This window comes from Macaca fascicularis, chromosome 1, assembly GCF_037993035.2.
Source record: "Macaca fascicularis isolate 582-1 chromosome 1, T2T-MFA8v1.1".
In the NCBI taxonomy this organism is placed as follows: Eukaryota; Metazoa; Chordata; class Mammalia; order Primates; family Cercopithecidae; genus Macaca; species Macaca fascicularis.
In genome coordinates this window covers 142,356,639-142,371,881 of record NC_088375.1, presented here as the reverse complement: position 1 = coordinate 142,371,881, position 15,243 = coordinate 142,356,639, and the positions used below count along the sequence as shown (strand labels likewise).

The window sequence follows — 15,243 nt, the reverse complement described above, 5'->3', positions numbered from 1 at the left end:
GCACACCTGAAGTCCCGGCTACTCACGAGGCTGAGGTAAGAAGATAGCTTGTGTCCGGGAGCTTGAGGTTGCAGTGAACCATGATTGGGCCATTGCACTCCACCTGGGCAATGGGGTGAGACCCTGTTGAAACAGAAAGGGAAAGGGAGAGGGAAAAGGAAGGAAAGGATGCTTTTACTCCATTCAATGCAAGAAGAATTGAATACTACATGCCTTGTGTGCACTAGAATCTAAGCTCCACAGGGCAGGGTTTTTTTTGTTGTTTTGTTAACTGATACCCAACTCTAGACTAAGGGCCTGGCATATTGTAGGCACTCAAATATTTGCTTAATGAATAAATAATATATGTGGCACACTGCTAGGGACTGGGGGTGGGGGGGAAATATAAAAGAAAGATAAGGTGGTAACATAGAACTTTCCCATAAGTAGCCTTAAGGGCCAGGTGCAGTGGCTCACGCTTGTAATTCCAGCACTTTGGGAGGCTGAGGTGGGTGGATCACCTGAGGTCAGGAGTTTGAGACCAGCCTGGCCAACATGGTGAAACCTCGTCTCTACCAAAAATACAAAAATGAGACAGGATGGTGGCAAATGCCTGTAATCCCAGCTGCTCGGGAGGCTGAGGCAGGAGAATTGCTTGAACTTAGGAGGCGGAGGTCGCAGTGAGCTAAGATCGTGCCACTGCATTCCAGCCTGGGCAAGAGCAAAAGTCTGTCCAAAAAAAAAAAAGAGAGGCATACATAGAATGCAGTTAAATTAAACAAGGGTTCAAAAGTAGAAATGAACATTATAAGTAAGAGTTGGAAAAGAGTTACAGAATAGAGAACAATACCAACTCAAGGGACTACTACTCATTCTCTTGGGTTGTTCTCCTTTAACATGGGAGAGAACCAGTAACACTGCCAAATCCCATCACGTAACAGATAAGCTCTAAATTGGTGAAAGGATTGCTTCCTACATTAAGCATAGTTCTGATTATGACAGAACACAGGAGAAAGTCCCTAAGAATTCTCATTATTTTATCATAGCAACTTGTGTTTACAACAAAAGTTCAATTTTCTATATAACAGCTTCATAACAACATGCAAGGTAGGTATCACCAATTTATAAATAGTAAAAATGTGATTTAACGTGTAACTTTGCCAATGCCCATAGTGTAAGTGCTGGAGCTAAGATGTGACCTAGAGCCATCTGGTGGTAAAGCCCATGATCCCACTTACGTCAGATACCGTTTAGCAGACTTTGGTATCTATGCCACTCTTCCTGTTTTAGCAGTAATCTGGTGTGTTTCAATAGACGGAAACATCTCTCAGGAACCTACAATTTGACTTTTAATTTCGGGAGGGAAAAGGAATTCAAGTTAGCAATTAGTAAACATCGGAATATTCTATAGAACATTGTCAGAGTTGCAAATGCCACAAGGTATAGAAAAAAGCCTGGTTCATACCAACTTGGTGCTTCCCTCTTGATCCCTCCGGAAGGGCAGCAACAAGGGAAAGAATGGGACGTGCTGAGACAGTAAAGTAATCCTGACTTATTTTAATAAAAACCTGTTACTGACAAAAGTGATTTTAAGATTTGTTGTTGTTGCTACTTCTGTCAATTTAGGAAGCTGACAAGTTCATGTGGACTAATATTAAGAATTTTATCAATCAAACGTTCCATGGACAATTCTGGCCTATTACAATGAATGTACTCTAATTTTCAATGGATATGGAAAAGTACTTGTAACAGATATAAAGCTTCAAGGGTGACATCAGTTAAACCTCTTATGATAAACAGTTATTACTATCTCTAGAAATCTATTTGTAGGGCAAGTAAGTGAATTTGACTTACTAGCTGCCAAAGCAGCTCACAGTAAATAAAAACAGGTAATGGCACCTAAATTAAAAGTTGTAATTTTTAATAATATTCATCTATTCGAATTAATATATCCCTAATAGTACATAATCTATGCCTAAATTAACATCAGAAATTGCTATGTGAAAATAATTTATTAAGCATATGTCAAAAGCAAGATATTTGCAAAAAAAGAAAAAAAGATTGTGCTGTTGATATGAATTCTCCTGTTACATCATTTACCAGCTTTGATTTTTCTGATTTTAAAGGTAATGCAGCATTTTCTATTAACCTACAATTGCCTCTAAGAGTTCTAATTATGTGCAAACAGAAAAAGCAATTGGATGTGGGGAAGGGGTGTATGCCAAAGGCTGCCCCCAAATCCAGGCTACATACAGCCTGAGTCTACTAAGTTGGTTTCATGACTCTGCAGTCCACAGACTCTGAGTTGGAGGCGAAGGAGTCTGGGATCATGCAGGAGATAATCAAATCCTTGTACCCTCAGTCGACATGCTTCGGTGCATGGTGCTGGACCTGCATCATCCTCGTGGGTATGAATGTCCTGCATGGTCTTACTCTTCCTCTGGCCAGTGGCCATGCTTTCCACCTTTGGCTATCCTGCTCAAATCCTACAACCCTGCCAAGAGTTGGGAAAAAAAAACTGGTGAAACCAGTACTCAAGCTCATGGTTCAGTTGACTTTCTTTTTAGCAGGGTTCCTAGCTAAAGTGAAAGGGAAAAAGGCAACCCAAGACAAGGCCCCTATCTTCATTACAGCACCACACTCCACTTTCTTTGACTCAATCCCCTGTGTGATGGCAGGGTTACCCTCAATGCTCTCTGCAAGTCAAAATGTGCAGATCCCATTGACTGGGAAATTCCTACTGTCAACACAGCTGGTGCTTGTGATCCGAGAAGACCCCAATTCCAGGAAGAATACTAAGGATGAAATCCTGAAGTGAGTGACATTTGGAAAGAAGTGGCCACAGATTCTGATTTTCCCAGAAGGTGTGTGCATCAATCGCTCCCATCTAGTCACTTTTAAACTAGGGGACTTCTGTCCAGGTGTTCCTGTGTAGCCAGTGCTGCTCAGGTACCCAAACACCCTGGACACGGCAGTCTGGACCTGGCAGGGATTTACAGGCTTCCAGGAATGTATATTGATCCTCAGTCAACCCTTCACCAGGGTAGAAGTTGTGTTTATGCCTGTTTATATCCGAAATGATGAAATAAAAAAAGACCCCATCCTTTTTGCCAATACAATACGCATCAACATGGCAAATGCTCTGGGGTGCCTGGGACAGAGCACACTTATGAAGACTGCAGACTGATGATCTCCGCAGGTAACCTTCAACTACCCATAGAAGCTGGTTTGGTGGAATTTACAAAAATTAGCCAGAAGTTGAAGTTAGATAGAGATAACATTCATCAGCATTTGGATGAATATGCTGCAATTGCAGTTGCCTCAAAAAGAGGGAAGATAGGAATTGAAGAATTTTCAAGTTATTTAAAACTCCCAATTTCAGAGCCCTTGAGACAACTTTTTGCCCTCTTTGGCAGGAATAATGCTGGCAGCATAGACTTCAGAGAGTATGTAATAAGTCTGACTGTCCTATGCAATCCTGCCAACATTGTAAAGAGTCTGCAAATGTCCTTTAAGCTTTTTGATCTTGATGCGAATGGCTTAATAACATAACAGGAGTTCACTGCTATACTTCAGGTAGCTTTTGGAGTGCCAGATCTTGATGTTTCCAGGCTCTTTCAGGAAATAGCTGGACAGAAATCAGTGTACATTTCATATGAGAAATTTAAGAAATTTGCCCTGAAGCATCAAGCATATTCCAAGTTATTTAATTCACACCTAGACCTACAGGCAGCCTATATATATTCATTACCCTAAAAAGTACATTTTTAATCACTGTATTCAAATGTTACAGGTTAGTCCTGAAAATAGTGAAAGTATCTTCTGGTAGAAATGATGATTGAAGTAAAAATTACTCTGAGGAAAAACTCAATAGTTTTCACTCTAAGTGGCATAGGCAATTATGATATTTAAAATATGCTTGAGGAATATTTCAGTTAGATTTTATAGTATCTATTTTTCTTCTTTCTTAAGATAGTGTTTATTTTAATGTGACCTAAATGTAGAAGAATAAGTGATCTAGTCATAAATCTTGTTCACCCAGCAGGGTTCTAGTTAGTGCCTTTATTGTCTTTAATGCTAAAATAAGGCCAGAGGAACATTAAAGCCTATCACCTCTCCCTCACTGTTGCAGAAGAAATATCACATTAAGAGCTATACTGGGGCAAGCACAGTGGCTCACGCCTATAATCCCAGCACTTTGGGAGGCTGAGGTGGAAGAATCGCTTGAGACCAGGAGTTCGAGACCAGTCCGGGCAACATGGCAAAACCCCATCTCTAAAAAAAATACAAAATTAGCCTAGTGTGGTGGCATGCGCCTGTAGTCCCAGCTACTCAGGAGGCTGAGATAGGAGGATCACTTGAGCCAGATGTTGCAGTGAGCGGATATTATGCCACTGTATCAGCTTGAGCGACAGAGATCCCATCTCAAAAAAAAAAAAAAGAGCTACACTGACAGTAAATAAAAACATTAAATTACCATTTGCATTTCCTCCAAAAAAAGGAAAGAGCTATATAAATACCTCTTTAGTCATTCAAAAAGTAGCCTCAATTTTCTTATTTTTCTTATTTATTATTATTATTTTTTGAAGCAGAGTTTTGTTCTTGTTGCCCAGGCTGGAGTGCAATCTTGGCTCACTGAAACCTCTGCCTCCTGGGTTCAAGCGATTCTCCTGCCTCAGCCTCCCGATATGCCTGGGATTACAGGCATGAGCCACCACACCAGGCTAATTTTGTATTTTTAGTAGAGACGGGGTTTCTCAATGTTGGTCAGGTTGGTCTCAAACTCCCGACCTCAGGTGATCCGCCCTCCTCGGCCTCCCAAAGTGCTGGGATTACAGGCACGAACCACCGTGCCTGGCCTAATTTTCTTATTTTTCAAGATAAAATAAATATTAGGAAGATATAGTATTGGGAACATATTGCAACACTTATATATGGTATGCCTGTCCCCTGCTTGCCTTTTTAAAATATAAAAGTGATTATTTAGAATGAGAAATCACAACAGATTACAATTTCTGGAAAGCTGAAAAAATATCATAAACATAGGTCATAAATATAGGAATTTTGACAAATTTCACTCTGTATGACTTTAATCAAAACATAAAAAAATTGTGTTTATAATTAACATGTTGTGCATTACTGAGAATATTCCTTTTGTTCCAATAAGGCATCAATGAGAATGGAAGTCTCTACTTATTTACACATTTATTTCCAATACCTGTCAATATGTGACATCGTCACATAGTGATGTGATCTTTGGGCCCTACCCCTTCATGTCACCATGCAGGATGAATCAGCAAAGTATTCCTGGAAACCATTCCTATACCAGGACAGGGAGCAACAACCTATCGAGACATGGAAGTGAATGTGAACTGATAAACATACCCCACCAGTCCTACTCACTGAAGCCCCTACTTAGTTTCACTGTGACTGAATCTTAAAAATGCTTGTAGCTACTCAGTAGCACCAGATATGAGGCAACATTTGACCAAAGTTTGCCAACTTTACAAAAACATAACCAAGTAAACACACTTTTAGGGATGCTACTAGAACCCTAGAAGGGGCTTGTGGAAGTGGGGCGCCTAAAGCTTTAACTCTGTCAGTTTCCTTATACTTTCAGAAAGTAGAAAGAAAGAAGAGAAGAATGGGAGAAAGGTAAGGAGATGAGGAAGGAAAAGAAAAGAAAAAAAATCAAATATTATTTTGAGATAATTTCCATGCAGTTCTGCCCTGAAAAAAAAAAAAAAGGATTTGGATCAGTGATTTTTCATAATCCCCATCCAGTGCAATATTCCCATGATAATAAATGCATATATATATATATATATATATATATAGAATTCAATACAATGATTTGTTTAAATGTACTGAAAATTGTTCATTTAAATAACAGCTTTCACTTAAAAGTAGTTACCAAGCAATATCTTTATTCAAACAGTGGTAGTGCTACCTAAACATTTGTAGAACTCTTTTAAGGTTGTTTCTCATTAGATAGTGAGCTATACAAAAAAGCAGGGTCTTTATTATACTCTCTACATTTTAACCTCAAATGTTTAGCTGGGCATGGTGGTGTATGCCCATAGTCCCAGCTACTCAGGAGGCTGAGGTGGGAGGATTGTTTGAGCTAAGGAGGCACAGGTTGCAACAAGCTGAGATCACGCCACTGCACTCTAGCCTGGGCAACAAAGCAAGACTCTCTCGGGAAAAAAAAAAAAAAAAAAAAAAAAAAGGTTTAACATAGCTTTGTTTAAATCCTCTTTAACACTTAACACTTAAATTTTTTTATTTAAAAATAAATACAGATACAGAAAACCGTATCAGGGAAATTTATAGCTAATAATAATTATTTTGTGTTATAAATATCTATATTTCATATTCTAAATATAATCTGTTTTAAGATTAATACTTTTGGCCGGGCCCGGTGGCTTAAGCCTGTAATCCCAGCACTTTGGGAGGCCGAGGTGGGCGGATCACAAGGTCAGGAGTTCAAGACCAGCCTGGCCAATATGGTGAAACCCCGTCTCTACTAAACAAAAATTAGCCGAGCATGATGGCGAGCACCTGTAGTCCCAGCTACCTGGGAGGCTGAGGCAGGAGAATCACTTAAACCTGGGAGGCAGAGGTTACAGTGAGCCAAGATTCTGCCACTGCATTCCAGCCTGGGCGACAGAGGGAGACTCCGTCTCAAAAAAAAAAAAAAAAAGGTTAATACTCTTGCAACCAACACTCACATTGAGAAATGAAACTTGTCCAGCCACCTTGTAAGCTCTTCCATACCCCTGTCATAATTACAAACTCCCTCTTCCTCTCAAAATTAAGCTCCTTTCCTGACTTGGATAGCTTCACTTCCTGTATTTCTTTACTTTTTAATCATCTAAATCTGCATATTTTGATACCGTGATGCTTCATTTTGTGTGTCAACTTGGCTAGTCCATGGTACCCGGATATTTGGTCACAGATTACTCAAGATGTTTCTGTGAAGAGATTGTTTACATGAGATTAACATTTAAATCAGTAGACTGTGAGTAAAGCTGACTGCCCTTCATAATGTAGGTGGGCCTCATCCAGTCAGTTAAGGCCTTAATAGAAGAAGACTGACCTACCCTGAAGAGGGTAGAATTCTGCCAGCAAACTGCCTGTAGACTTCATGTGCAATTCTTCCCTGGGTCTCCAGCCTGCAGGCCTCCCTGCAGATTTGGGGGTTGCCAAGCCTTTACAATTGTGTGAGCCAGTTCCTTAAGTCCTGCCCCCTACCCCATACACACACACACACACACACACACATATTTGTATGTATATATATGTGTATACACACACACACACACACACACAGAGTTCTCCAGAGACACAGAACCAATTGGGTGTATATATATACATACAGAGAAACAGAAAACTCTAATAATAGATGCTATTCCTAGACCCTATAGTTTATTCATGCCAATTTTAGACATTGTATGTCCCCCCCCCCCACATTGTAGCCCATGAAAGATATTTTTTAGATCTTTTAAAATCTACAGATTTCCCCTCCTTCCCTTTATTTTGCTTATACTTCTTCTATTGCAGAACCTGGGCTGTTCAATCTGTGGAATTTCCCATAGTCCGCATTCTGCCAACTGCATATTTATGGTACAAATCAGCATATGCTTCTGCCCTTTGTGTTTTCTGCTGATTGGAATCCAGAGGCTTGATCAAATTCAGGTTTGATTCATTTGGCAAGATCATACATGTAGTGTGTTTTTCATCAGAAAGCATATATTGCCTGGTTTTCTTTTTGTGATTTTTGCAGCTATTGCTGCTCATCACTTAGATCATTGAGGGTTGTAATATGGTGCTATTCTGATTCTGTAATCGCTTTTCTTTTTCAAATGGCTTTTCCAAATGGCTGCCTATTCTTAAATATGATGGCAGGAAGAAATCAAAATCACAACTTCCCTGTCCATGAAGACCTTCAGTGCTCATCATCACTATCACCTTTGTAAACCCACCACATCCACTGGAGCTAGTAAAATTTAACTGCTAGGAGGAAACAAACACTAACAGCAAAATGACATTGCCTATTTAAATGGAAGACAGTGTAGGGGGAAAGCTAAAACTCTAAAGAGTAACCTTCAAAACTATTTTGTGATGATAAGTCATAAGCTAATAATACACATCATAGCAGAATTTTACATGGATTATCTCATTTAGTCTTTCTAACCACCACATGAGATACCCTTATCCACATTACAGGGAAACTGAGGCTTGGAGAGCTTCACGGATCAGCACAATAGACTCAAGCTCAATAGACTTAGACTATTAGACCAGTAGGCTAGGTCATACAACAATAAACAAGTTAAATTGGATTCAATATCATGATTCTAAAGTCTGCACTTTTAACCATTACACACATGCAGGGAAGAGTCCAGAAACAGTATAAGTGAGGTTTGTGCAGAATCCTCAGCTTTATCAGTTCTATGTGTTGCTGTTAGCACTGAGAGGACATTGAACAGATTAACAGTTGACCAATGCTAAGGCAAAAAAATTACTGCACCCTCACCCTTGGGCATGGAACATTCAGCAATTCATTTTTTATTTTGTATTTTTTGAGACAGGATCTTGCTGTGTCACCCAGGCTGGTTTGCAGAAGTGTGATCTCAGCTCACTGCAACTTCCACCTCCCGGGCTCAAGTGATCCTCCTGCCTCACCCTCCTAAGTAGCCAGGACCACAGGTGTGCACCGCAACCCAGGGCTAATCTTTTTTATTTTTGATAAAGATGCGGTTTTGCCGTGTTGCTCAGGCTGGTCTCGAACTCCTGGACTCAAGTGATCCACCCACCTCAGCCTCTCAAAGAGCTGAGATTACAGGCATGAGCCACTGCACCCAGCCAGAAAAAAATTTTTTTAAAGCAATGTATATAAAGCCTCTATAATTAAAACTGTGATACTGGCACAAGAATAGATGGCCTGAACAATGTGATAGAATAGAAAGTCCAGAAATAGAACTAAGGGAGAAAACAATTTAGCATATGATAAAAGTGGCATCTAAAATGAGAAGGGGAAAAGTTGACTTTTAGTAAACGGTATTGGGATAACTAGATAGCCACTTGGAAAAAAATAAAATATACAATTGGATCTTTCCTTCATACTATGTAACAAGATAAATTCCAAATGAATTAAATAGCTAAGTATAAAAAGTGAAATCACACATTATTAGGGGAAAAGCGTATGAATTCCTTAACAATCTGGAAGTTAGGATAATCTTTCCACCTATAACTCAAAGTCCAGAAACAATGAACAAAAAGAAAGAAAAAATTTGACTACATTAAAACAAAAACATCAGGAAAAAAAAAAAAACCCCACTAAAAGCCAAGCCAAGTCAGAAGACAAATGACAAATGGAAAAATGTATTTGCAAATTATATCACGGACAACACTAATATCTCCAACATCTAAAAATAGAGAAAAGACCAAAAGCAAAATGGGCAAAGGATATGAATAATCATTCAAAGAAGAAATTAAAACGGCAGTTGAGTGAAATGTAGTGGAATTGCCACCATAAAAAGAAATGACAAAGATCTGCATTAGCATGGCGTAACCGCTAGGATATACTGGTTTTTTTTGTGTGTGTGTGTATACATTTAGTTTTATTGTAACAAAGCAACTTGTACACTTTTAACGTTTAAAACCGAGCATCATCTTTCCTTTCCAGTGAAACAAAAAGAAAATTTAAAAATAATCAGGAATAAAATTACAATAGAGAATGTCAATTCCAAATAAGATCCTACAGGTTCTGCTGAGTCTCCCACTGAGTGGCAGCACTCAAGTCATCATTAGGAGAGAATTTATTTTAAAAGTGTTATCTTAAACTGCAAGGATGTCTGTCAAATATCACAATTAAACATGCCAAAGGAGAAGCCATGTTGTCAAAATGCCCACTTAACCCACCCAAACATCTCAAACCCACCCTTTGCTGACCTTCTACAACCCCATTTTTTTAAAGTTTTTTTTTCTTTTTTTAAACAAGAGAAAGTAGACAGATACATGTGGGTAAATCTAACTGCCCATATTGTCCCTTTGACCTACATAGAGACACAGTGTACTCTCTGAGCCCAATATACAGAGAAAGGAGGAAAAAAGCTAGAATTCTATGCACTACGACACAGGGGCCTAGCACCCTCCAGCTTCCAGCAGAGCGAAGGGAGCAGGTTTTTCTTCTTTCCCACAGAGCTAGGTTGTGTTGATTCTGTACAGTTTTTGTTCAGACAGGAAGGGATAAAAATGAACTTCGAACAGAAAGGGGAAGACACTCTTTTCCCATTGTATTATGCTCAAGGTATTTCCCCCAAATAAGTTGAGAACCATGGAGTAGAGAAAAGAGACCTCAAGAACAGGGCAACTGAGCACAAGAGGCAAAAAAAGAAAAAAAAAAAAAAAAAAAAAAAAAGACTGCAACTTGCTCCCAGGGACTGGAGAAAATTTTAAAAAAGGAAGGTTGGAATCCATCAGTGTTCTATTCGTCATCTTCTCCTTCATCCTCCTTCCTCCTCCTCTCCTTCCTCCCCTTCATCATCATCTTCATCTTCTTCACCTTCATCCTCATCCCCTTCTTCATCAATATCTTCTAATCCTTCCTCCTCTTCATCATCATCATCTTCTCCTTCTCCTTCTTCATCATCCATATTAGGAACCAAGTAGTACTGCAATGGGTTTGGCCAAATATCATCTTTAATGACCTCTCCTAACTTATCAGCACGTGCATCAGAATGGTCAGTAAACCAGGTAAAGAAGATCTCTGGTTCCTCATGCTGCCTCTTCCTGCTGGCTTTATTCTGCGTTTGACTTGAACGTTTCGTCAAATCCTTTCCAGATTTCCATTTGATTTCAGTGGACTTTGAAGATGGATCACCACTCTCATTCAGATGAAATTCTTTGGAGAAAACTTTATTTTCAAAATAAGGATTTTCATCAAAATAAAAATCTATTCTGTAACCTGATTTAATATCTTCAAATTCTGTCACTTCAACTTTGGTCAAATAATGCAGTGCCTCTTCATCCTCCTCCCCAAGCAGTGCAGACATTTGTGGATGGTTGACAAATGTTGTTACCCAAAAATCTGGTATTTTGGCGATCAATTCTGACCTCTTCTGAAAAAATGGTTGGCAGAGTTTGTTATATTTCTGTTCTACTTTCAAAATCTCCTCACTGTCTTGTTCATTAAGTCTGTCTATTTCATTTTGTACTTCATCAATGTGTTCAATTGCTTCTTGCTGTTCTTTTTCTCCCTTCTTCAGCAAGCCTGCAGAGGCCGATGTGTCCTCTGGTCCCAGAGCAGGAGGCGGTCTTGGTTTCTTCTTTTCAAGTGGGAGTGGAGACTGGCGTTTAGGGGCCATGCTGTTAGGGAAGTCCAAGAACCAGACCACGAGTCTCCTTGCTCATCTGGAAGCAGGCAGAACACTCTAGTATATACTGTTAAATGAGGAAAAACAAGATGCAGAATGGTAAATATATAGTATGCATGTTACCTTATGTTTAAGAAGGGGTGATCTGAGTACATGGAATATGTGGAATACACACATATACATATACACATTCATTCTTTTTTCCAAGGTAAAAAGGAATTTACCCACTTTATTTCAAGTAGTATATAATTTCACTTTTTATATTTAGCTGTCCTATCCATTACATTTTTATATATAGTTTTGTTTTTTTTTTTTTGAGATGGAGTTTCGCTCTTGTCACCCAGGCTGGAGTGGAGTGGCTTGATAATCGGCTCACTGCAACCTCCACTTCCCAGGTTCAAGCAATTCTCCTGCCTCAGCCTCCCGAGTACCTGGGATTACAGGCCTGTACCACCACGCCCAGCTAATTTTATATTTTCAGTCGAGACAGGGTTTCACCATGTTGGCCAGGCAGGCCTTGAACTCCAGACCCCAGGCAGGGCCTTCCAAAGTGCTGGGATTACAGGTGGGCACCACCATGGTCAGCGAATTTTTATATATAGTTCTTAAAAACAACAACAACGACAACAACAACAACAAAAACACTACTCAGCTGGGCATGGTGGCACATGCCTATAGTTTCAACTACTCAGGAGGTTGAGGCAGGAAGATCACTTGAGCCCAGGAGTTCAAGGTCAGCCTGGACAACATGACAAGATCTCTCTCTCTCTGAAAAGCTTTTCGCTTTTTTTTTTTTTTTTTTTAAATTTATTGAGATGGAGTCTCCATCTCGGCTCACTGCAACCTCTGCAGTGAAATGATACAGTTAAGTGATTCTCCTGCCCCAGTCTCCCAAGTAGCTGGGACCACAGGCACGCACCATCACACCTGGCTAATTTTGGTATTTTTAGTAGAACTGGGGTTTCGCCATGTTGGCCAGGCTGGTCTCAAATTCCTGACCTCAAGTGATCTGCCCGACTCGGCCTTCCAATGTGTTGGGATTACAGGCATGAACCACCACACCCGGCCTAACTTAAGTTGTTTTCAGATAAAACATGAATCAGAAATCATTCTGTCACCCATTTGCAACCAGAGAGTAGCCTAGTTGTTACTTTATCAGATGATAAAGAGGCCTGGTAGAAATCCAGCAGGGCTTTGAAGGGAGTCTGGTGCTAGACTGCCTGGGTGTTTTTTTCATTTTTTTTTTTAACCTGTAGATATTTAAGGTATACAACATGATGTTTTGACATACAGAGTAAAACGATATAGTCAAGCACATATCATCACACATACTTTTTTTCCCTCTCACCACACAGTTACTTTTTTGTGGTATGAGCACCTAAAATCTAATCACTTAGCAAATTTCTAGTATACAACAAATATTATTACCTATAGTTCTCATGCTGTACATTAGATCTCTATACTTACTCATCCTACATAAATGCAATTTCCCCAACCACCTTTCTACTGTTTACGTACTTTTAAAAAGATCCTATATATGAGAGTATGTATGCAGTATTTGTCTTTTTTTTTGAGATGGAGTCTGGCTCTGTCACCCAGGCTGGAGTGCAGTGGCGATCTCGGCTCACTGCAAGCTCCACCTCCCGGGTTCACACCATTCTCCTGCCTCAGCTTCCTGAGTAGCTGGGACTACAGGTACCCGCCACCACACCTGGCTAACTTTTTTTGTATTTTTAGGAGAGACAGGGTTTCACCATGTTAGTCAGGATGGTCTCGATCTCCTGACCTCGTGATCTGCCCACCTTGGCCTCCTAAGCTGCTGGGATTACAGGCGTGAGGCAGTATTTGTCTTTCTGTGCCTGGCGAATTTTACTCAACTTTACGTCCTCCAGGTTCATCCATGTTGTCACAAATGGCAGGATCTTCTCTTTTAAGAATGAATATTATTCCATTGTATATATACAACATTATCCATTAATCTATCCTAGGGACAATTAGGTTGTTTCTATATCTTAGCTATTGTGAATAATGCTGCAACAAATATGAAAGTGCCCATATCTCTATGAGGTGCTAATTTCATTTCCTTGGTATATACCTGAAGAGGGTTTGTTGGATCACGTCATAGTTCTATTTTTAATTTTTTGAGGAACCTCCATACTGTTTTCCATAATGGCTGCACCAATTTACATTCCTACTAAGAGTGTATGTAAATTGACTAAATTTGCCAGTCAAAAAATAAAAGATAAATACTGTCTGGGTTATAATATACCATTATTATGGTGTAACACACCATATATTATAGTGTGATATATGACATTGTGTGACCTTGGCCAAGTTACCTATCCTTTGTATGCCTCAGCTTCCTCATCTGTAAATTAGGTCTGAAGACAGTACCTAGCTAAATGGTTGTTATAAGGATTAACTGAGTTAAAACACACAGAGCAAATAGAGTAGCGTTTATCACATAATAAGGATTCAAATATAATCTACTATTATGTTATCTTTGACACCCCTCTTTTCTACAGGAATAATTAAGAATCAATTATCGATCCAAGCATTTGGGAATTTAAAAAATCAATTATCCAGTTATATTTTTCAGAATTAAGATGTCCAAATATTTGAGAGAGGGCATTATCTGAAGAAATGGTTACTTCTTGGCCAATCTTATGGTACAAATACAAAGACCATATATTCCTCTCCCCACCTCCTTTTTTTTTTTTTTTTGGTAGAGATAGGGTCTCCTTATGTTGCCCAGGCTGGTCTTGAATTCCTGGGCTCAAATGATCCTCCCGCCTTGGCCTCCCAAAGTGCTGGGATTACAGGTGTGAGCCACCACAAGCTGGTCAATATATTTTCCAAGCAATTCCTTATCTTCACCTTGTGCGTAGAGTTTGTGAATGAAACAGAATTTTTTTTTGTTTTTTTTGGAGACAGGGTCTTGCTGTGCTGCTCAGGCTGGAGTGCAGTGGTGCAATCATAGCCCACTGCAGCCTCGACCTCCCGGGCTCAAGTCATCATTCCGCCTCTTCTTCCCAAGTAGATGGGACTTGCCCGGCCCAAAGCAGAACTACTGAGTTTTCTTCTTTTGGAGGCAGTAATCAAATAAAAAATAAATACCAAAACCTTAAATGATAATCACGTTTGCTACTTTCTTTGGAACAAAAAAGAATTCTATATTTCATCCATCCACCACTTCACTGCTCAAAGACTTTGCCCCTTACCTATTTCTCCCTTCTTGGTCATAAACGTTAGGGCATTATATGCAAAGCCCCGTCCTATTAACTGAGCTTTCTCCGATCAAGTCCAAAAGCTTATGAGCGACTCCGCGGATACGAAGGGGATGGGGCCTTCTAGATGCTGTAAGTACCTCTTATATTGGACTCAGAATTGTTCTGACTGGCAGTTTATGAAGGTCTTCCCCTACCCCTCCCATCGCCAATTTTTCTTGCCCCAAACATTTATACCTCAGGGTTAAGAAGCCAGGTAAGTGAGGATGTGTGACTCGCCCAGTCTTTCGCTGGAAAAAGTGTAGACCTGTCAGGAAGACGCATACAAAGGCTGCCTGTGCTGATTTGAACTGCCTCAGTAAAACACTGAATGAATGAACACCAACCGGAAGGGAAAGTAGAGGGGAGGGGATAAGGAGCCTGAGGACTGGTTTGCCCCGCAGGATGGTCCGCGCCGGAGCCATGGGAGGCGGGGTGCCCGCAGGCAGAAGTAAACAGAGCGAGTACGCCTGCGCACGCTCTTCCCGGGTCACGAGCCGGCTTGGTTGTGGGCCTCTGAGGCTCCCCACCGCGGTCCGGCTGCTCTGTGAGACCGTCTACAAACCGACAAGAGGCGTCAACCTTTTACCCTAGGGGGCGGATTTGGGTAGGAGCCGAGC

General features: G+C 40.2%; 1 protein-coding gene and 1 pseudogene across 1 annotated transcript; one reads left to right on the top strand and one right to left on the bottom strand.

Moving 5' to 3' along the window:
* Window positions 1–2,393: 2,393 nt before the first annotated feature.
* Window positions 2,394–3,750, top strand: LOC102132978 (lysophosphatidylcholine acyltransferase 2B-like; annotated as a pseudogene).
* Window positions 3,751–9,723: 5,973 nt separating this feature from the next.
* SETSIP (SET like protein) lies at window positions 9,724–14,952 on the bottom strand. Its single transcript, XM_005542744.5, has 2 exons — window positions 14,822–14,952; window positions 9,724–11,424 (listed from the first exon to the last, which is right to left on the bottom strand). Exon 2 carries the CDS (start codon window positions 11,346–11,348, stop codon window positions 10,488–10,490), a length of 861 nt encoding a protein of 286 aa, XP_005542801.3. The 5' UTR covers window positions 11,349–11,424; window positions 14,822–14,952; the 3' UTR covers window positions 9,724–10,487.
* Between the last annotated feature and the right edge of the window lie 291 nt (window positions 14,953–15,243).